The sequence below is a fragment of the Carcharhinus amblyrhynchos genome, unplaced genomic scaffold, assembly GCF_965287045.1.
Source record: "Carcharhinus amblyrhynchos unplaced genomic scaffold, sCarAmb.v2.hapA scaffold_52, whole genome shotgun sequence".
Lineage (NCBI taxonomy): Eukaryota > Metazoa > Chordata > Chondrichthyes > Carcharhiniformes > Carcharhinidae > Carcharhinus > Carcharhinus amblyrhynchos.
Genome location: NW_027649793.1, coordinates 440,983 through 462,544, shown reverse-complemented (window position 1 = coordinate 462,544; position 21,562 = coordinate 440,983). Strand labels below are relative to the sequence as shown.

Here is a 21,562-nt window from a genome sequence, read left to right as displayed (position 1 = left end):
ACGGGCTGAAGCTTGGGGCAGCTGCCGCAAAGGCACAATGGGGAAAGGCCACACTGTAAGGCCTTTTAACGGAGGCAGACCGAGGGCCCGGGAACTGCAGAATACCCTCGACCTGCGGAGCTGTGTGCCAATCTGAGCACTAACGGCACACAGTAATTTATTGAGGCATGTAGAAAGTTTTAGGCATTGAAATGTAATCATTGTAATCAGCACAAATCTGTAAATATTGAGGCATGGATATAGTTTTTTAAGTTTTGAAATGTAGTCATTGTAATTTGTACAGATCTGTAAAAATATTTTGATTCCACGTTGTGTTTGCTATTCAAAGCCCTGTATATTTGAAATAGATTAATCGAGTTTTTTTTTATGAATAAAGTATATTTTTGGTTAAAAAAAATATTTTCCCCGACAGATAAAGGTGGAAGAGAGAATGTCTGGGGTGCGTGGGTTCCTTAATTACGCTGGCTGCTTTTCTGAGGCAAGGGGGTGGGCTACGTTCACCAGCCTTTGCAGTTACTTGCAGTTTTGGTCAGAGCAGGAACCATACTAAGCTGTGATATATCGGAAAGGGTGCTTTCTATGGTGCATCTATAAAAATTGCAGATAGTTGCAGCGAACATGCCAAATTTCCTTTGTCTCCTGAGAAAGTAGAGTCGTTGTTGGGGGAGGGGGCGTGGGGACCGGGGTTGGCGGGGGGGCGGGGGGGGGGGGCGGGAGGGTGGGTGCGCGGGGAGATGGGCACACAGGTCATGCAAAGGTCCGTTACCTTGAGTGGGATTTTCTGGTTTTGGGGCTGCAAAATCCCCCTGTGAACTCAAGTATTTCATCGTTACAAAGCGCACCGCTGCCACTTGCTGACAGGATCTCAGTGCTGCAGGAAAGAATTCCCCATTAAAAACGGCCCAAGAAGTCGGGACAGCCTTCGAAGGTTCACAGGCAGGATGGGCCGAAAGGCCTCTTTCCATTGCGAGATCACATTGTGATTTTGTTATGATCTAATATTTAGATCGGATCAAATCCATATTTTCAAAGATGACTTGAACTGAAGATTGTCATGTGAGATGAGAATGAATAGACTCGGCCTCTGTTCCCCAGAGTTTCAATGAGAAGGGGGTTGGCAAAGGGTAGGTGCTGGAAGGATGGTTCCCCTGGCTGGGATCTCCAGAACCAGGGACTTTAGCAGCTTGATGGTGATGTTCCTGGAGCAATAATCCAGATTCTAACCAGTGGAGAGTCTCTCCCCACCGATTGCCACTGAGTTGTGTTTTGCTGGGGCTCCTTGATGCCACACTGGGTGAAATGCTGCCTTGATGTTCAGGGCAGTCACTCTCACTCCACCTCTGGAATTCAGCTCTTTGCTCCGGCTGGAGGAGATGTTCAGATTGGTTTCCTCCAGGAGCACTCGGCTCCACATCTCATTGCAGCCTCACCTCGGAGATCTTAGTAAGTTATCGGGCTGGAGGAGTTCACAAAAATAGGGAGCAGCGAGGTCAAGGGAGGTGATTTGAACACAAAGATGTGTTGCGGGAGCTGGATATATAATCACACACACTTCACACCTCAGGTGCACCCAAACCCATGTCCCCATCACAAATACAGACAACATTCAGAAAACACTGAAACAGACAGGGAGATGATCCATTAATTACACTGTATTTCAGGGTGAAGACTGTGTTATTGACCGACAGGAAATTATCCAAAAGGGGAATCACAGACAAGGCCGGAAGGAATAAGGGAATGGGGAAGGACGCCACAGTTAGAATAATTCCCATATCTCATAACATAACAGAATCGCCACCGGAAAGTCAAGGAACTGACTAACTTGTTCCGTTATGTTCACAAGTATTCGGCGAATGCCGGAACTCTCACAAGAAGCCTCACAACACCAGGTTAAAGTCCAACAGGTGAAGGAGCAGCGCTCCATAAGCTCGTGACTCCAAATAAACCTGTTATAAACCTTCACCGTACCACCGGGCTTCTGTCTATTTACAGTTAGAATTCTTTGCTCTGAAATTCCAATCAGTTTATAACAGACCGAAAATCAGGAGTTAACAGTGACCCAAGTCAACGATTTAAAATATAAAGAAATATTTTTAGGTGGGAAACACGACGCTTGTGATTGATTTTTTTTGGTGCGGTGTCTCTGAAACACTCTATTGAGTCTGAGGAAGTTTGTAGAGTGAGTTGACCCTCCCATCATTTTGCCCGGCAAAGGGAATCCCTTTGCGATATTGGCTGAAGTACCAGACAACCCAGGAACCAAAGAACAAAAACAGCCCGGGAAACAGGCCTTTCGGCCCAACGAGCCCGCGCCGTCATTTTAACATTACCTGTCCCAACCTCCACCCATGCCCCTTATCTATCATTTTATGGCCATCCACATTGAGGGAAACTAATTTAGGGACAATTTATTACTTCCAGTCAGCCTAATAGCGCATCTTTGGGGTGTGGGAGGAAACCGGAGCACCCGAAGAAAACCCACGCAAGGACGGGGAGAATGCGCAAACTCCCACAGACACTGGCCCGAATCCATGTGTCTGCCCAGCAAACAGTGATAGTCACTGAGCTGTCGTGTGGCCCAGCATCTGGTCCAGTTTAGGCACACACTAACGACATGAAGCACTAGGCCAATCTAGAACAATCAAAAGCAGCCCAAGCACGACCCATCGCGTGTATGCCCCTCGTTGGAAAGCAAGGCGGACCGACTTAAAACCTGTGAATTAAAAGAGAAAAAACATTATTATCATACCATATCCATTTACCTTACCAGGGACGCCCCAATGCAAATGAACCTCATTTAAAACAATCTCCTATATCCACCCATCTCCAACCCTCTCATGTGCCTGTCTAAGTTACTCTTAAACAACTCTAGCGTGCTTGCCTCCACAACCCAGGCGGGAGTAACTGTGACTCTCTGGGGCGGGTTTCCCCGGAGAATCAATTCTGGCGAGTTGTCTCTGTGGCATTTTCTCCTGTTTTTGGCGAGACAGCTTCGGGTCGCAGAGCAGAAGAGGCAGCCAACCCAGGAGCGGACGACACTGTTATAGAACAGTCCGAGTGGACGGCCCATCCACCAAAAAATGCGAAATTTGTCACAACACAAATCTTCTATAAGAAGAAATATCGTGTTTCCAATAAGGGAAGGGAAACTCCGGCCAAGGGAGCGGCAATTGACACAAATGGAGAAACATCCGAGGCGACCACCTTCATGGAAGGGGTCACTGTCGAGCCGACTTATGACAGAGCATCAGTCAGAGAGGTGATCACCCATTACCCCCATTGATGGGGTTGTTCTGCAGCTCCTCCCTCCTCCGCAGGATCGCCTTCTCCAACATCCACATGACCAAAGTGCCCCAGGTTATAAACATCAGAACCAGGCGTTGGCGCTGCGGTAAAACAGGAGAATATCAATCCATTGCCTGGCACTGCCCTCAGTGTAGCGGAGAAAAGTAACCTGTAACAGTCGGGGAATACCAATGCAGCGACTGCGAGCTCAGCTTCACCACCAGGTCTGGGCTGAGCCAGCACGACAGGCAGATACATGTCACTTAGCGCAACCAGAAGCGCCTGGAAGCGCTTCGGGCAGTGCCGGATTTAGACTTGGTCAGGCCCGAAGCGATATAAAGCTTGGAGGGCCCTTGTTAAAAAGTTGCCCCAAAAGGTCTCACAAAGGGGCGGACCAAAACAGCACCTTGAGTCGCCACAAAAATATTGAAAACAAAATGATGCCTTTTAATTATTTAATAGCAAGATATTTAAAGTGAAAAATCCAAATTGTTTACTAATGAATGCATTTACTGTTTACATATTTATCATTTGGCTGGCCTGATTCATTTTTGATTCTCGTTAGCTGTGAAAATGACCTTTCTCCTGAACAATTTGTAACCATCAGACATAAGAATAGTTGTAATATTGCTTCCACATTTGGGAAAACTAAATGAATCTTGTCTGGGAAGATGATTTGATGCAGATCTTTGTGGTAAATTTGTTCTTTCCCTGCAATAATTTTGTTTGACATAAACACGGAAGTGCTTGAGTTTCGTGAATTGTTTCAACTGTGGATGTCGGCTCTGCAGCGCTCACATTTGCATCAGTTCCAGTGTTTTCCTCAGCTCAGACTCCAGACTGTGTTGTCTCAGGAGCAGAGGCACTGGGCTGTGGTTGTTTCGGACTTTGCTGATCACCTTGGATTTGTGGATCCTTATCTTGTAATTGTCAACTTTTGGTAATATTTTGTGTTCCTCGTCAAGCTGGTGCTTTCTTTTTCTTTTCTGGAATCCGCTCTTAAATGTTCTCTTCATTGTAAACCTCCTGAAATTTTATGAAGTCCCTGCGGATTGTGAGGCCCTAAATCCAGCACTGGCTTCAGGTCAATTCTAAGCCGGGGATCTGTGCCTGTAAATTGACCCCGGGGAAAGTTACACTCCCGAGGGAACTCGAGCCGAGATTTGCAGGATGCCGGTACGCCAATAAGGAAATCGCAAGCATCCTTCAAACTAAAACACCCAAACAAACCTCAGACAGATAAATAAATGCAGCATTCCAAATGAAACCATCTCGCCTCTTTAGCAATTTAATTTTTCGAAGTATGCTCTATCCCACAAGTTCATCCCTAACAAGGGGGAGATATCAAACGCTATCAAATCGTTATCAGTGATGCGAGGCAGCAAATAAAACCATCGCCCACATTTCTGGTTGCTGCCCGTTTGTAAAGAGCGCAAGAATTAAACACCACAGCAAGGGATTCCAACAACTACACCGAGATGTCAGTAAGTACTGCTGAACATCTTACAAGGAGCCAAGACTCGTGGCCAAGGACGGCTCCTTATGGAAACCTGACAAAATACTCACGGTAGATCAGAGAGTTACAGTGGTGGGTGTCACAGTGCGGTACGAAGACAACTACAAGGCAGCTGAGTTGTGTGGGACTTAAAACGGCACAAATACAACCATCTGGGATCGGAGGTGAAGGAATTGCCGGGAAGTTCTGAGCCTGAGTACTTGGGCTTTGTGCTGAGCGTAGTCAGGATGTGGATATGCCGGCGTTGAACTGGGGTAAACACAGTAAAAAGTCTGACAACACCAGGTTTCAGGCCAACCGATTTATTTGATAGTAAACTCACAAGATTTGGGGGTTTGTCCCTTCGTCAGGTGAATGGAGAGTTCTGGCCTCAGACAGAACTTTCCATTCACCTGACGAAGGGACAAACCCCGAAAGCTTGTGAGTTCAGTATCAAATAAATCGGTTGGACTTAAACCTGGTGTTCTCAGACTTTTTACTTTGTGCTGAGCGCGAGAGGGAAATGGCTGGAAATGAACAACACCTTACTAACATTCCTATTTTACAGAGTAAAGAATTTCTCCGCAAGGACAGTGTCAGGGAAAAGGCCGGACAGTAACAACAGGGAAAGCTCCATGAAATGATGGAAAACAGGAGAGGTTAAATGTCTAAAGGTGTAACGGTACAAAGTATAAGAGAATGGGGAATGGGACTGGTGAAGAAGCATAAGGTGGTTCCAGAGCTGTGTTAATGGTTACAGCAGAATGGTAACGGTGGTTAGAATCTGAAGTTCCTGAATTCAATGCTGAGGCTGAAAGTCTGGAAAGGGCAGAATGGGAATATTCCTAATTCCTGTCAGGAACAACTGACACTGCATTACCAGGGCTGCGCATAAGCGTCTGTTGGAAAGGGAGATGTGTCGATATCCTTTTAGAAACAGTGAATTAGTTAACAGTGAACTCAGTAAATGAGGAATAATAATTATATAAGAACGCGCTTTAGATGGAACATACCGAGATCACAGTCGGTTTTATTGTGTTCAGTGACTCTGTGATCCTCTGGGGTGTCTGAATGAAATCCGTGGAGAGTTCAGTGTCCAACATTTCATCCGGCAGAATGAATCCCATTGCGACATTCATCAGATGAGCAAACAAACTCGGAGTGCGGGAGATTGGAATTGACTTGCACAAACCAGGGTCTTGATACCAAGACTGCCAGGCATCCTGTTCAGTTCCTGAGTTCTCCAATCACTTGTTTTCCACTATTATTGTTGTTTAATCCCTCTGTTCGAACAACAATTTATATTTAAATGATATATTTTGAGGATTTCAAAGCCAACAAAATATAGCTGCATATATTGAGTGTTTACAGAATTTTAATGCATAAATCCTTCTCACAGGATGGTGAATATTAATGTGACATTCTCCTGATAATCTTTCTCAAAAATAGTCAGTGAACATCTCACCAAACAATGGGATTTACTGAATGGGGTTTGTTAATCTGGATTTAATCAGATCCAAGATTCTGAATAAATAACAATCCCAGACTGATACAATACAGAAAGAGGCCATTGGATCCATCAAATCTATGAATCTTCAGAAACAGCCCCCACTTCTTGGGCCGTTTTTAATGGTGAATTCTTCCTTGCAGCACTGTGATTCTGTCAGCAGGTGGCAGCAATGCGCTTGGTAACAATGAATGACTTGAGTTCACACAGTCATTCATCAGATGAGCAGACAAATTAGGAGTGCAGGAAATTGGAATTGACTTGCACAAACCAGGGTTCTTGATACCAAGACTGCCAGGGATCCTGTTCAGTTCCTGAGTTCTCCAATCACTTGTTTTCCACTATTATTGTTGTTTAATCCCTCTGTTCGAACAACAATTTATATTTAAATGATAAATTTTGAGGATTTGAAAGCCAACTAAATATAGCAGCATATATTGAGTGTTTGCAGAATTTTAATGCACAAATCTTCAAAGAAGGGTGAATATTAATGTTACTGTCTCCTGATAATCTTTCTCACTAATACTTTGGGAACATCTCACCAAACCATGGGATTTACTGAATGGGATTTGTTAATCTGGATTTGATTAGATCCAAGTTTATGAATAAATAACAATCCCAAGTCTGATACAACACAGAAAGAGGCCATTCGGTCCATCAAATCTGTGAATCTTCAGAAACAGCCCCCACTTCTTGGGCCGTTTTTAATGGGAATCCTTCCCTGCAGCACTGTGGTTCTGTCAGCAGGTGGCAGCAATGCGCTTCGTAACAATGAAAGACTTGCGTTCACACAGAGCCTCAACCCATCCCAGAAACTGACTGCACCCGCAATGAATTACTCACAAGAATAGGGACAGCTGTCAAGTACAAACATTTTCACAAATGACAGAAACCTTTCCAGATTTTTCTTGGGTGGAAATGATTGCCAGTGAATTCCACTGGGCTCCGCACTTTGTCACACTGGAAAGTTACAATGTTCCCAATATCTATCCCCAGAGAGAATTCACATTTTCCGACACTTTAATGTATAAAATTGCTCCACGATTTCACCCCTGAATGTCTCCGGTCAGATTTTAACGATGAAAACAGAACTCCCCCCAGTGCTGATGATGGGTGAGAGAATGTCCCAAAATCGAGAAGAATTCCATCCGGCGGGAGGATGTCGCCAATGAGACAAACTCCCCAGATTTTCCGTGTGTTGAAATGAATGTCGGTAAATTCCGCTGGGCTGTGTAAGGAGTGTCCATGTCCCCCAGGACAGATTGTCTTTCCTGTTCTCCACACAGGAGCTGTTTAACACCCAGGCAGTAACAATAAAACCCAATGTTCAACACTATCAGATATATGAAACATTTTACACCAGAATCACAGACAATATCTCTGCAATAAAACAAGACATTGATTTCCAATCCACATTGATCTCTCTCCCTCCACCTGCCATTTCCCCAACTTTACTAAAGTTCCTGATAATGAATCTGTTCCATCGGTAAATTTCACAGCCTGTGGATTTTCTTGCTGGATTAGCGCAAGTGTTGGGGGGAACTCTTCAAATTCAATCCCAATGGGATGTTGTTTTACCCCCTCCCATTTCCCATTGGTTTGTCCCACAATCCTGCCCCCACACCCTGTGATGTGCTTCCTCTTTATCAGGGACTGGGAGGGCAGCACTGTCAATGTTTGAACTCTCTCTACCTCAACCACTCCATGTGACAGCGAGTTCCACATTCTCCCCACTCTCTGTGTGAAGAAACTCCGCCCAATATTGGAGGAGAGATTCCAGTTCAAATGTTCCCTCATCAGTTAAAAGCAAATTACTGCGGATGTTGGAATCTGTCGAAGAGACATCCAGACTCGAAACGTTAGCTCTGTTCTCTCTCCGCAGATGTTGTCAGACCTGCTGAGATTTTCCAGCATTTTCTGTTTTTGCTCCGTCATCCGTTGATGTTTCTCTGGGTCAGGGTCCCTGGAAGGGATTCAGAAACATTTATAAAACCGCAAATTTCTCTTTCTAGAAAATAAACCAAACTTCACAGATCGAACCCTCTAAATATCTTCTCGACACCTGTTGTGTAAAATATCTCCTTGACATTTACAGGACTTGATGTTTTAATCTGAGCGGCTGCAGTCATGCACACAATTCAGTTTCTGGGTCTGGATCTCACACCGAGTTTCACCAGGGTGGTTTTAATCGGCACTGGGTTCAAACTGAAGAGAAATGTCATGGAATCTCGATCCCTCCCATCTCCACCTCTTCTCCCCATTCTATCTCTCCATCTCTCTCTCTCTCTTTCCACTGTCAACATTCCCGGGAGCCCAACCTGCCCCCGACAGAGTTCAATGATTCCCCACCGTTATCCTTTAGACCGCGCCAGTTTTTATCTCCAGTGTGAAAGTGGTGAGGACATGGCCCGCTCTGTAATAATAATTCCCTGAGTGCTGCAGTGAACTTCATCGGGAAATAGCTGAATTGAGGATGTGCGGCAGTAACACCGAAACTGAAGGCGGTTTGAATCAGGAAGTGCTGAGTGTGAACATGGCTTCCAGACAAGCAGAGAATTGGACCGAGGAGGCAATTTGTCCCATTTGTCTCGATTTCTTCACTGAACCCGTTTCACTGGATTGTGGACACAACTTCTGCCGCTCCTATATCTCCCAGAGTTGGGAAAAGAAGGAGATAAACTCCTGTCCGGAATGTCAAGAGGGGTTTCCGGAAAAAAACCTCAGGGTAAATCGGGCCTTAGCGAATCTGGCCGAGAAAACTCGACAATTTAAGCTGAATCTGAAAGAGAAGGGAAGTAAACTTCACTGTGAGAAACATCAGGAAGAACTAAAGCTGTTTTGTGAAACTGACAAGAAATTGATCTGTGTAATTTGTAGAGATTCGCGGGATCACAGAGAGCACCGCTTCCTGCCCATCAATGAAGCTGTTGAGAGCTACAAGGTAAAAGGGAAATATTATTTTCCTGATAGTTTTATCACATTTTCAAAATCGAGCCCTTTCATTCTGTGATTTTCTCTCCCAATCCCAGGATCAGCTGAAATCTTCCTTAGATTCTCTCACAGAGAAGAAATCGGCGCTTCGAGAAACAGAAGTTAAACAGATTCGGAAGATTTCTGAAGTTAGGGTAAGGTCTCCCTGTGCTGATTTTCTGGGATCTCGGTTAGTTTTGTTCCCTTTATTGTGGGACATTAATTATATTTCACATTTCATTGGGTAGGAACAGTCGAGCAGTCTGCAGACCCACATCACATCCGAGTTCACTAAAATGCACCAGATTCTCACTGAGAAAGAACAGCATTTACTCAGAGATCTCAGGGAAGAAGAGGAGAGGATTCTAAAATCAATGGAGAGAAACCTTCGAGAGATTCAGGAGAATTTAAATTCTATTGAGGAGAAACTCTCAAAGTTCCGGAAACAGATGGAGCAAAAAGACGAGCTGATATTTCTGAAGGTGAGGGAATATATCGCGGCTCAGTTCAGGGAAACTTCACACAGTCACTAAATAACTGATGATTACCGTGAAATTCATATAGAATTTACTGAAAAATACTAACCGAATTGAACAGAATTTTGTGTCCCTTCCTGAACGGTTTTCTTGCTGTCTCTGAACTCACGGCTCCCACACTGTCTACAGATTCCTGGGAATACCTGGAACCTCCTGAGAATGAGTTTGCTTGATCTTTACACTTGCTTTGTGATTATTTCCATGTTTCCCGAGTTTAATTTCCTCCTGGAACTCCCACTGTAATCCAGTTCCAGTTCCATGTTGTGAGTGTGTGTTTGTGTCTGGTATGGTGTGTGAGTCACTGTGTCTGTGAGTGGGACTGATGTTCAATTCCAGTTTATTTGACTCTCCACAATCTTCCTTCCAAAAAGCATCACTTTACATTTCCGTGTGAAATCTCATCTGCTCTGAGTCTGCTCATTTCACCAGCCTGTCTAACTGCTCCTGAAATCTGTTACTGTCACCCTCACTGTTCCTGATTCATTTCTTTCAGGAGGAAGCTTGTCGGAAGAGAAGGTAGGACATGTTCTTTACTGAAACTCTGCAGTTTGGTAAAATAAACTCAGTGAAGTGTTATTATGTATTTATTTATTGGCTGTTGTCACAACTTTAAGTAGTTGGTCATTAGTTACCAAGACATCACACACTGCAGGAAATGATAAGTTCCGCGTATACACACTGACGAAAGCTTTATGATAACTCACTTTACTACAGTGATTTTACATAACTGTTCTACGATATTGTAATAAATAACCGGGAAGTGTAAATAATACAATCTGGTTCCCAGGCCGGAAGTGATCATTTGCCCGATGTTGGCTGTTAGTGTCTGTGACCTTCCCACTGACCCTGAGAGAGCCACATGGTCCATGTTCCCAAGGAGTGGGTCACCCATGTCCCTGCATGGAGCCTGACCAACCCGAGAAAGTCTCACGTTAAAGGGGGGAAACGGATTCTAATTTTATACTAAATACAAACTGGCTGTGTGTCGTTAACAACCACAACACTTGTATTTATATAGTGCCTTTATTGGAAATTAATATGCTAAGGAGTTTCACAGGAGCGTTGTAAAGTAAATTTACACAGGGCCAAACAAGGAAATATTAATCTGGATGACGGAGCTGGATTTCAGAGAGCGTCTTAAAGGAAGAAAGAGAATCAGAAAGATAGAAAGGATCAGGAAGAGAATTCCAGAGCCTCGGCAGCTGAAGGTCCAGCTCCCAGTCGGGGAATGACTGAAATCAGAGATGGTCAAGGTGTTGGAAGTAGAGAAGAACAGGATTCTGGGAGAGTTGTGGAGCCCAGGGATTGCAAAATTGGATATTCAGCTTTGGGATATTTTCAGCCTTTATCTTTGTTCAAGTGGACAGGCTATACGTTTATCATTTCCTGCAGTGCGTGATGACTGTTATAAGATTTTGAACCTTTTTCAAGACATGGCTGTTTCCATTCTCCGCCCTTGAACTTAAAAGTTATTCCTTTCTCAGTTAGAGAAACAAGATTAACATTTCAGTTTATACATTTTCTCTATCATCAAAAATGCTGTAAACTTGACCATTTGTATAAGTTCTAAAGTCTTCTAACAAATACAAATTCATAGCATCATTTTAACCATTTACAGGATTACTGATGAGAATCGAATACTCTCAGCATCTGCTGCCACCCTATCTATCGGGAAGTACAAAGACCTTTTCCAGTCCAGAACATGGAGAGAAATGATAAACTTCATTAACCCCGGTAAATCTTTTATATTAACTTTCCTGGTTATAAATCCAGTTACAAATATATTGACTGGGCTCCAAAGATCCAGATTAAATCGTCACATTTCCGGTTGTTAATACCGGGAATCTTCCCATTCTCATATTTCTCATTCTGTTGGTTCCTCTGGGTAAGTGTCTGAAGCCATCAGCACTGTGTGTCAAAGCAGTGAAGGGATCTGTATAACCAGAGGAATAGAGCACCAATCTCAGGATGTGAAATGGAATTGCTCCAGGAAACTGGACTGGTCTCGTTTGTCATTGTGGGAAACATTTTTTTATCATCATTTCTCAGGAAGATACGCAGACATTAGAGAGCAAGTGATAAATGACAGATAATCTGTTTGGTGGAATTGGACACATTAATCAAGAGGAGAGAGTACAGAAACTGAGTCTGCACTGGATAAGAGAGGGAGTGTGGTGATCTTATTGAAATGTTCAAGGTTCGGAATAAAAGGGAGATTATAAACACCCACATGTTCAACGCGGTCACGGAGTCTAGATCAAAGTAGGTATTGCTTCTAAATCTAGAATAGGGAGGGTGACAGGGCAGTTTGGATTGAGTGAGGTTGAGTTTTTGAGTGACTCCATTGAGGTAGTGAACCAGTGAATCCACGGCTCATTTTATGAATTTGATCAGAGGCCCAATCCATTCTGAGGGCTGATCTTCAGAACAATATCACTGTCCAGTTTCCCACTGGTTTGCAGTGTGGTGGGAAAATGTTCTGTCGTTCCTGAGAAGGGAACAGGGGACAAGAAATCCTCATGAATATACAGCGGGGGTGAGAGAGAAAGGAGCAGCAAGCAGCAGTAAGAAAAATAACTCACCTCCTGGACACAGAGAAATCATCAAAGGCCCCCTTCATTCCTGCAGTGTGAGCCGAAACACTTCAGAACAAGTGCCATAATTCTAAGGAACAGTCACTGTTCAATTGTAGAAAATGAGAACACCAATTTGCACAATGCTGTTCCTGTGAACTTGTTATTTGATGATGAAGTTTTCTGTTTTTGACGATGTCGTTTCCGATATAAATATTAGGCAGGAAACAGCGAATAAGCTCCTTACATCATTTCCAATGGGGTTTCCAGTGGTCCCTTCAAGACCAGGAATTAAACCATTGTATAGATTGTTCTTCTGGGTGGGGTATTACCATCCAATGGAAGATCAAGATTGTATTGAGTCTCCAGTTATATCAAATGTCTCCAGTTTGTACAGACGATTTGCCTTCTCCTTACGTTTAGTGTGGGATCACTGGATACCTATTTTGCTGCTGCTACAATATTGTGTCGATTTGATCTCTGACGTTCTTTACATTCTGATCAGTCATCTGACCTGCCATTCATCTTTGCTCAGTTAAATGCTTTCTCCATTATTTTGAGCCTTTCTTTAACTTCTTTAGTGAACCACAGACAGTGGATCCTCCATTGGGGATTTTCTTTACAGTAGGAATATATTTATTCTGAATATTCTGAAATATCGTCTTAAATATCTGCCATTGCTTCTCTATCGATATATCCCCAAGCCTGGGGACCCGGTTCACTACAACTAGCTTAGCTTTCACGACCAGATAGTTGCTCCTATTTCAGTTTAAAATACCGATCTTAGACCCTCTCTTTTCCCTTTCAAAATGGATTTCAAATTCAATCATATGTTAGTTGCTGCTACTTCGTGTTGCTTTCACTCTGAATTTACTAATTATTCCTGTCACATTACACAAAGCCAAGTCTATCATAATGTACTCTCTGGTTAGTTCCAGAACGTTCTGCTATGAGAAACTTTCATAAAGAATTCTGTGAACTCCCCATCCAGGCAACTATAAAATCAATAAATGCTGATTTTTCCAGTTTATCTTTACATTCAAATCATCCATGATTATTACTGTCTCTTTATCTGTGACCCACATTGTGGCTACTGTTGTGAGGATTGTAGACCACTCCCACTATTGACTTCTTTCCCCTACTATTCCTCATCTCCAAACCAGTTTTATATCCGGATCTCCTGAGCCAAGGTCGTCTCCAGCTATTGCACCAATGAGGTCCTTGGTAAACAGTGCTACCTCTCCATCTTTACCGAGCTTTCTATCCTTCTTCAATGTCATTAAATGTTATCTTTTCCTCCTGCAGCAATGTCTGTAAAGTTATCAGATCATATTCATTTACTTCACTGTGTGTTATCAATTTGTTTACTTTGTTATGAACATTGTGTACATTCACATATACAGCATTTAGTTTCATCATTTAATTATCTTGGGGGTCACTTGAGGGTTACAAGGTAGGTAGGAATGAGTTAAAAAAGGCCTTAGGGGATCTCGGGGGAGGGGGCATGAGAAGTGCTTGGTGGGTCGGATGAAGGAAAATCCCAAGGCTTTTTACTCTTCTGTGAGAAATAAAAGAATGACCAGGGTGAGGTTAGGGCCAGTCAAGGATAGTAGTGGGAACTTGTGTGTGGAGTCAGAGACAGGAGAGGCATTGAATGAATACTTCTCTTCAGTGTTCACTAAGGAGAGGGGCCATGTTTTTGAGGATGAGAGTGTGACACAAGCTGATTGGATAGAGGAGGTAGATGTTCTGAGGGAAGATGTATTAGCAATTTTGAAAAAGTCAAGGGTTGTTAAGTCCCCTGGGCCAGATGGGATACATCGTAGGATACTTTGGGAGGCAAGGGATGAGATTGTGGAGCCTTTAGCTTTGATCCTTGGGTCCTCACTGTCCACAGGGATAGTGCCAGAGGACTGGAGAGTGACAAATGTTGTTCCTGTCTTCAAGAAAGGAAATAGGAATGACCATGGTAATTATAGGCCAGTTAGTCTTACTTCAGTGGTCGGTTAGTTAAAGAAAAGTGTCCTGAAGGATAGGATTTATGACCATTTGGAAAGAAGCAGCTTAATCCGGGATAGTCAGTATGGTTTCTTGAGGGGTAAGTCCTGCCTCACAAATTTGATTGAATTCTTTGAGGAGGTAACTAAGTGTGTAGACGAAGGTAGAGGAGTTGATGTCATATACATGGATTTTAATGAGGCATTTGATAAGGTTCCGCATGGTAGGCTCATGAAGAAAGTAAGGAGGTGTGGGATAGAAGGAAATTTGGCCGATTGGATAAGTAACTGGTTGTCTCAAAGGAGCCAGAGAGTGGTGGTGGAGATAAAATTTTCAGACTGGAGGCCTGTTACCAGTGGTGTACCAGAGGGATCAGTGCTGGATCCTCTGCTATTTATGATTTTTATCAATGACATGGAAGAGGGGGCTGAAGGGTGGATTAGTAAATTTGCTGATGACACCAAGATTGGTGGAGTAGTGGATGAGGTAGAGGGCTCTTGCAGGCTGCAAAGAGACATTGATAGGATGCAGAGCTGGGCCGAAAAGTGGCAGATGGAGTTTAACCCTGATTAGTGCGAGGTGATTCATTTTGGTAGGACAAACTTGAATGCGGATTGCAGGGTCAATGGCAGGGTTCACAGGAATGGGGAGGAACAGAGGTCTTGGGGTTCATATCCACAGATCTCTGAATGTTGCCACTCAAGTGGACAGAGCTGTGAAGAAGGGTTATAGTGTGCTAGCGTTTATTAACAGGGGGTTTGAGTTTTAGAGCCGTGGGGCTATGCTGCAACTATACCGGATCTTGGTGAGACCACGTTTGGAATATGATGTGCAGTTCTGGTCACCTCACTATTAAAAGTATGTGGAAGCATTGGAGAGAGAGTGCAAAAGAGATTACCACGATGCTGCCTGGTTTGGAGGGTAGGTGTTATGAGGAAAGGTTGAGGGAGCTGGGGCTTTTCTCTTTAGAGTGGAGGAGGATGAGAGGTGACTTAATAGAGGTTTATAAGATGATGAGGAGGATAGATAGAGTGGACGTGCAGAGACTATTTCCTCGGGTGGATATAGCTGTTACCAGGGGACATAACTTTAAGGTTCATGATGGGATATATAGGAGGGGTGTCTGAGTTGTGGAATACACTGCCTGCTGTGATAGTGGAGTCGACACTTAGGAACTTTCAAGCGGTTATTGGATAGGCACATGGAGCACACCAGAATGATAGGAAGTGGGATATTTGATCTTGGGTTCGGACATAGCTCGGCACAACATTGAGGGCTAAAGAGCCTGTACTGTGCTGTACTGACCTGTGTTTCTTTCTTTGTACCATCTAGTCTTGACTATTGGTGTATTCTTAGGTTTTATCTCTTTGTCAATTCCTGCTATTCTATGATCCTCGTTTCCTATATTATTATGATGGTTTTTTGCCTTGAATCTACCCCTGGATTTGTCACGTATGTTACCCTCTGAATTTAGTTTAAAGCCCTCTTCCCGAGTTATGCAATTTGCTGGAACACTCATTCTAGCAGTTCAAGTGTAGACCATCCCAACAATCAGGCAGTGTGCAGGGGGGCAAGGTAGCAGTGGTCAGCACTGCTGCTTCACAGCACCAGGGACTTGGGTTCGATTCCTGGCTTGGGTCACTGTCTGTACAGAGTCTGTAAGTTCTCCCCCATGTCTACGTGGGTTACCTCCAGATGTTCCAGTTTCCTCCCACAGTCCGAAAGACATGCTGGTTAGCCATGCTAAATTCTCCTTCAGTATACCCGAAAGGCGGTGAGGTGTGTTGACAAGGGAATTTTCACACTTACGTCCTTGCCATGTTAATGTAAGCTTACTTGTCACACTAATAAACTTGAAACTCAATCTGTCCCGCAATCTCTCCCTCATTCTCACAACCATCCGATCTCTCTGCCAGGCACTCATTTGTCCCTCTCTCTCTCTGACCATGCTCCCTACTCACTCTCCCTCAGCACCTTCCCACTCTCCCCCATCTACGCATAATCTCTCTCTACCTCACCTCTTATCCCCTTCCCTCATCATTCTGCGAAACTTCTCCCCTTCATTCTCCTCTCTTCAGACTCTCTCCTCTTTCCCTCTCTCCCACATTCTTCCCTGCCCCTCCTGCTTTATTTCCCATCTCGTCTTTCACACAGAAGGGTCTGTTTATTTCTTCAGCATAAACTTGAGCATAACTGACCTGAAGTAAATACTCCTTTATTTCAGCGTCTTTTATAAGCGTTTTCCAGAAAGCGAAATAAGGGTTACTTAAGAGAGAGAAAGAGAGGGAGCGAGAGCAGCCAAAAGCCAGCGCTGAGATCGAACAACTCAAAACATAGTCTGGATCAAATAAACTAAACATCGATCTGTGTCTACAATATAACTAAATACTTATGTTATTACAAGTTTCCTATAAGCAGTCTCCAGCTGCACCAACAACTTGTTTCTGCGCCCATGAGAAAGCTTCTGTATATTCTGTACTTTCAGAGAACAACTAAGTCTCCAGGCTGGACTCAGAATTTTAAGCTGATGTGACCAAATTAGCTTAAGTTAGCTTAAAGCACAGCACAATTAGTTACATTAGGCAGAAATATCTCAAACTGAAGCCTTTTAACTGGGCAAACCATAAAGAAGATTCCTCACAGCATTCTCTCCTCTCCCTGACTCTCTCTCTCACCATCCTATTCTTCCTCCCACGTCCTGCTCTCATTAACTATCCTCCTTTCTCTTTCTCACACTCTCCCACTTTTGTATTCAGGCTCTCTCACTCTCTCTGCCACCCTGAGCTCTGTACCCCTCCACCTTGATCTCTTACAGCCTCTCACACTACCTGCCTTCCAGATGCTCTCTCCACTCTGCCCTTTCTTTCTCACCCACTCTCCCAATTCCTGTCATCTGCTCTGCCGTTCTGTCTCCTGCTTCCACTCAAAACGTCCTACTCTGACTTGCCCTCTCCCTCATCCCACTCTCGCTCTCCCTCTTTACACTCTTGCACCCTCCAGTCCTTCTTATTATTGTCTGTTCTCTCTCTTCCCAACTGCACCCCTCCACCTCCTTCTCTTCCTCCTCCCTATCTTTCTGTCACACACTTTCTCTCCTCTTCTCTGCCTCTCCTTTCTGGTTTATTCCCACTCCTCTCCCCTCCCTCTGGCTTCATGTTGCCATCCCAGTCCTGCTCCCACTCTCCCCTACCACTCATTCTCCCCTCCCCCTCACGAACCTCCATCCTCTCTTCCTCACTCCTCACACTCTCTCTCCTCCCCACCCCCTCTCTCTAAATCACTGACTGTGTTATTTTAACTTTCCCCGAGCTCCAGCCTCTCTGACTCTGGATCCGAACACAGCGAATCCCCGGCTCATCCTGTCTGAGGACCGGACCAGTGTGAGACTCGGAGACAAACGGCAGCCGCTCCCTGACACCCCGAAGAGGTTTGATTTCTGGGAATTTGTCCTGGGATCAGAGGGATTCACATCAGGGAGACATTACTGGGAGGTGGAGGTGGGGGAGAAGACAGAGTGGGATCTGGGAGTGGTCCGAGAGTCCGTGAAGAGGAAAGGGGGAATCTCCCTGAGCCCTGAGACCGGATTCTGGATTGTGAGGCTGAGACCCGAAAGTGGTTATTTTGCCTTCACCTCCCCCTCACAGACCCCCCTCACCCCGAGTGTGAATCCCCGGAAGATCGGGGTTTCCCTGGACTATGAGGGTGGACAGGTGTCATTTTACAATGCGGACAACATGTCCCATCTCCACACTTTCACCCACACTTTCACTGAGAGAATCTTTCCCATCTTCAGTCCGGGATGGAGAACCTGGAAAAACTCGGCGCCGCTGACAATCTGCGGGATTAAAGATCTCTAACAGATCCATCCCATAATTTCACACCGTCTCCCTGCCTCCTGCCAGCTGTAAACTGATGGAACCTGTTCATATTGTGGTTATTATATAGAATTATAATTTACACTGGGGAATCCATGATTACATTTGTAAAATGATTCTTCAAACAAAACAATCTGAGAACCACTGGAATAGAAACAGTTTTTCTCAAAGATTCCACAGTTCATCATTAAATCCAAGAAGCAGAAACTCAACATGTTGTTTGTGTCTGTCACTGAGTGAGGGAGGCGGGATTCCGGGGAAAGAAGAAGCCGATTGGCCGGAGCTCCTGTCACTCTAAGTCTGGGAGGCGGGATTCCAGATTCTTGGAAGGTGATTGGTTAGACATCCCGTCACTCTGAGTCGGGAAAATCGATTTTCGGGAAAACTGAACGCCAATTGGCCAAAGTGCCTGTCATTCAGACTGAAGGGGCGGCCCTCTTGCGGAATGGGTAAGCGGATTGGTCGGAGCGGCTTTCATTCAGATTTTATGAGGCGGGTTTCCTTGGTTTCGGTAATGGATTGGTCAGCGCCCCTATCACTCACAGTAAGGCAGGCGGGTCTGAGAGGAATGGAGACGCCGATTGGTCGATGTCACTGTTGTCGCGCAGCCTGAGGGAGGCGGGTTTCCGGGAAATGGGTGAGCGGATTGGCAGGAGCCTGTCTGTCGCACAGACTGAGGGAAGCGGGGTGGCGGAGGTTCCCGTGTCGGATTGGTCAGAGCGCCCGTAAATGAGCGTGAGGAAGGCGGTTTTCTGGGCGTTCCGGTCTCCGACTGGTCACAGTGCCTGTCACTCACTGAGGGAGGCAGGTTTCTGGGACATCGGTAAGCGAATTGGTCACAGTGCCTGTACATCAGCGTGAGAGAGGCGGGTTTCCTGGAGCGCAAAGAGCGGATTGGTCAGAACTCCTGTCAAGCAGTGAGGGAGGCGGGTTTCCCGGATGTCGGAGAACAGATTGATCACAGTGCCTGTCAATCAGCGTGAGGGAGTGATTGGTCAAAGCGCCCGTCAATCAGTGTGATGGAGGCGGGTTTCCAGGACATCGGTGGATCGATTGGTCAGTGTTCCTGTGAATCAAACTGATGGAGGCGGGTTTCCGGTTAACCGGCGAGCGGATTGGTCAGCGCCCCTGTCATTCAAAGTGGGGAGGCTGGTTTACGGGAGGTCGGTGAGCGGATGGATCACAATGGCCTGTGAATTAGTGTGAGGTTAATGGGTTTCCGGGAGATCTGTAAATGGATTGGTCAGAATGCCTGTCAATCATAGTGAGGGACGAGAGTTTCCAGGAGGTCGGTGAGCGGATTGGTAGCGGTGCCTGTCACCCAAATTGTTGCGGGGGGCGGGGGAGCGGGGGAGAGGAGGTTTTTTTGTTCGAGACATCCGGAATCCGATTGGTCGCAGCGTCCGTAACTGAACGTGAAGAAGGCCGGCCGCTAGGAACTGTTAGGGGATTGGCCGGATCTCCTGTCACTCAGCTAAATGACGGCGGATTTCCGGAAAGATGTAATCCAATTGGTTGATTCTCCTGTCACTCGAAGCCAGGAATATCGTTTTCCGGGCAATCTGTGCGCTCATTGGTCATCCTAACTGTCAGTCACTGTGCAGGAGGCGGGTTTCTAAGAAGTCTGGAAGCCGATTGGTCGAAATCCCTGTCACTCAGGTGTGTTTCCGGGTCGGGGCCTCGGCTCTCGGGCGGTTTTGTCGGGAGTTGTAGCCGGTGGGAGCGAGTGATGGCGGTCGCAGTCTGATTTCATCCGCGGGGTGGAGATATCATTGAAAAGTTTCTATTCTCGTTGTAATCATTCGCTCGCAGGAAGCGTCATGGCGACGGATTTAGTGAGTGAGCTGGAGAGTCGCTTCTTCCCCGAAAACCTGCTGAGCAACGAGGACTGGGGTAAGGAAAAGTAAGGAGGGAGAGGGAACTGGGATCAGAGGAGGCGGGTGGGGAGGAGAGGAGGAATGTAGATAAAGCGGGGTGAGAAGGAGAAAGGGGTGAGGAAGGAGTGATCGCGGGCAAGGGGGAAGGAGGAGGGAAAATAGGGGTGAGGAGGGAGGGACAGAGGGAGTTGACCAACAGGGGATCAGGTGGAGTGGAGTTGGGGAGCAACAAGAAAAGTGGGAGTGATGAGGATTAGAGCTTGGGAGTTTGTGATTTCTTTTATATAATTCCTTCAGCTTTGTAATGGTTTTTACAGAGGGTAAAACTCTTTTTAATCTGTATTTGTCATCACGTACTCTGCTGAGTGAGCCCATGGTGCTGGATTGTTGAGACATGATGTACTCCAGATTGTACCATTCTAATGTGTCATCCATTTCACGGCGAGATGGGGAAGTACATTTCTGCCAAGTGTTGGTTATTTGGAATGGGTGCAATGTACAGCATCACCTTTTAAATTAACAAACCATAGCCATGTCTTCAAATGTTTAATGCCTGATATCACGATTGTTCTAACGGCAACTCATTTCAATCAATCCATACTGGTGTTTGGTTCTGTTTGCCTCTCCTTCATCTTACGTAACCTATCGATATTGATTTGGTGTATTATTGTCACGTGTATTGGTATTGTTATATTCCAGGTTAGAAACGGCAAAATGTTTTATGAAGGCTGCCTGAACCATAAGTTTTGCATTTTGAATTTGGGCAGCATTATTTCTTGTGTGCTATATAGATGAAGCAAACTCTACATAGAGGAGCGGTGAAGGAGAGAGTGCAGAATGTGGTGTTACAGACATAGCTTGGGTATAGAGAGAGATCAACTTAATATATGGTAAGTCCAATCAAAAGTCTGATGGCAGCAAGGAAGAAGCTTTCTTAAGTCAGTTGGTATGTGACTTCAGGCTTTTGTATCTTTTTCCCGATGGAAGAGAGTATGTCTGGGATGCGTGGGGCCCTTGATTATGCAGGCTCCTCTGCCTGGCAGTGGGAAATGTAGACAGTATCGGTGAACGGGAAGTGAGTTTACATGCTGGACTCGGCTTCGTTCGTGAACTTTTGTAGTTTCTTGTGTTCTTGGTCAGTAGAGGACCCATACCAAGCTGTGATACAACCAGAAAGAATGCTTTCTATGATGCATCTGTAAAAGTTGGTGAGAATTGTAGCGGATGTGCCAGATTTCCTTAGTCTGTTGGTGGGCTTTCTTAACTATAGCATCGGCATCGAGGGACCAGGACAGGTTATTGGTATCTTTTTTTAACGATATAATGATAATCCTGTCACGGATTCAAGATATCCGTGTGAGGGATCTGCTGGGGGTTTTTTTGGGAGGGAGCTGTCACTATGTCAGGCTGTTTTGTGTGTCTTAATTAGAACTGTTGTGAAAGGAA

At 45.1% G+C, this 21,562-nt stretch overlaps 2 protein-coding genes across 2 annotated transcripts in view; both read left to right on the top strand.

Moving 5' to 3' along the window:
- Positions 1-7,803: 7,803 nt before the first annotated feature.
- Positions 7,804-18,276, top strand: LOC145337567 (zinc-binding protein A33-like). Its single transcript, XM_080182360.1, has 6 exons — positions 7,804-9,228; positions 9,317-9,412; positions 9,506-9,739; positions 10,287-10,309; positions 11,412-11,527; positions 17,674-18,276. The coding sequence occupies exons 1-6, from the start codon at positions 8,761-8,763 to the stop codon at positions 18,219-18,221; spliced, it is 1,485 nt and encodes a 494-aa protein (XP_080038486.1). The 5' UTR covers positions 7,804-8,760; the 3' UTR covers positions 18,222-18,276.
- A 1,350-nt stretch (positions 18,277-19,626) lies between these two features.
- atf6b (activating transcription factor 6 beta) overlaps positions 19,627-21,562 on the top strand; it is a 102,295-nt gene continuing 100,359 nt past the window's right edge. The window contains exon 1 of the mRNA XM_080182351.1: positions 19,627-20,132. Within this exon, the coding sequence (XP_080038477.1) occupies positions 20,060-20,132 (73 nt within the window). The 5' untranslated portion in view covers positions 19,627-20,059. The remainder of the gene's footprint in view (positions 20,133-21,562) is intronic.

Excerpts from the sequence above, each read along its gene's own strand:
- LOC145337567 (XM_080182360.1), top strand. The coding sequence starts at position 8,761 with ATGTGCGGCAGTAACACCGAAACTGAAGGCGGTTTGAATCAGGAAGTG. Across the intron at positions 9,413-9,505 it reads GGAAGATTTCTGAAGTTAGG|GAACAGTCGAGCAGTCTGCA; the intron begins GTAAGGTCTCCC and ends TTCATTGGGTAG. Across the intron at positions 10,310-11,411 it reads GAAGCTTGTCGGAAGAGAAG|GATTACTGATGAGAATCGAA; the intron begins GTAGGACATGTT and ends AACCATTTACAG.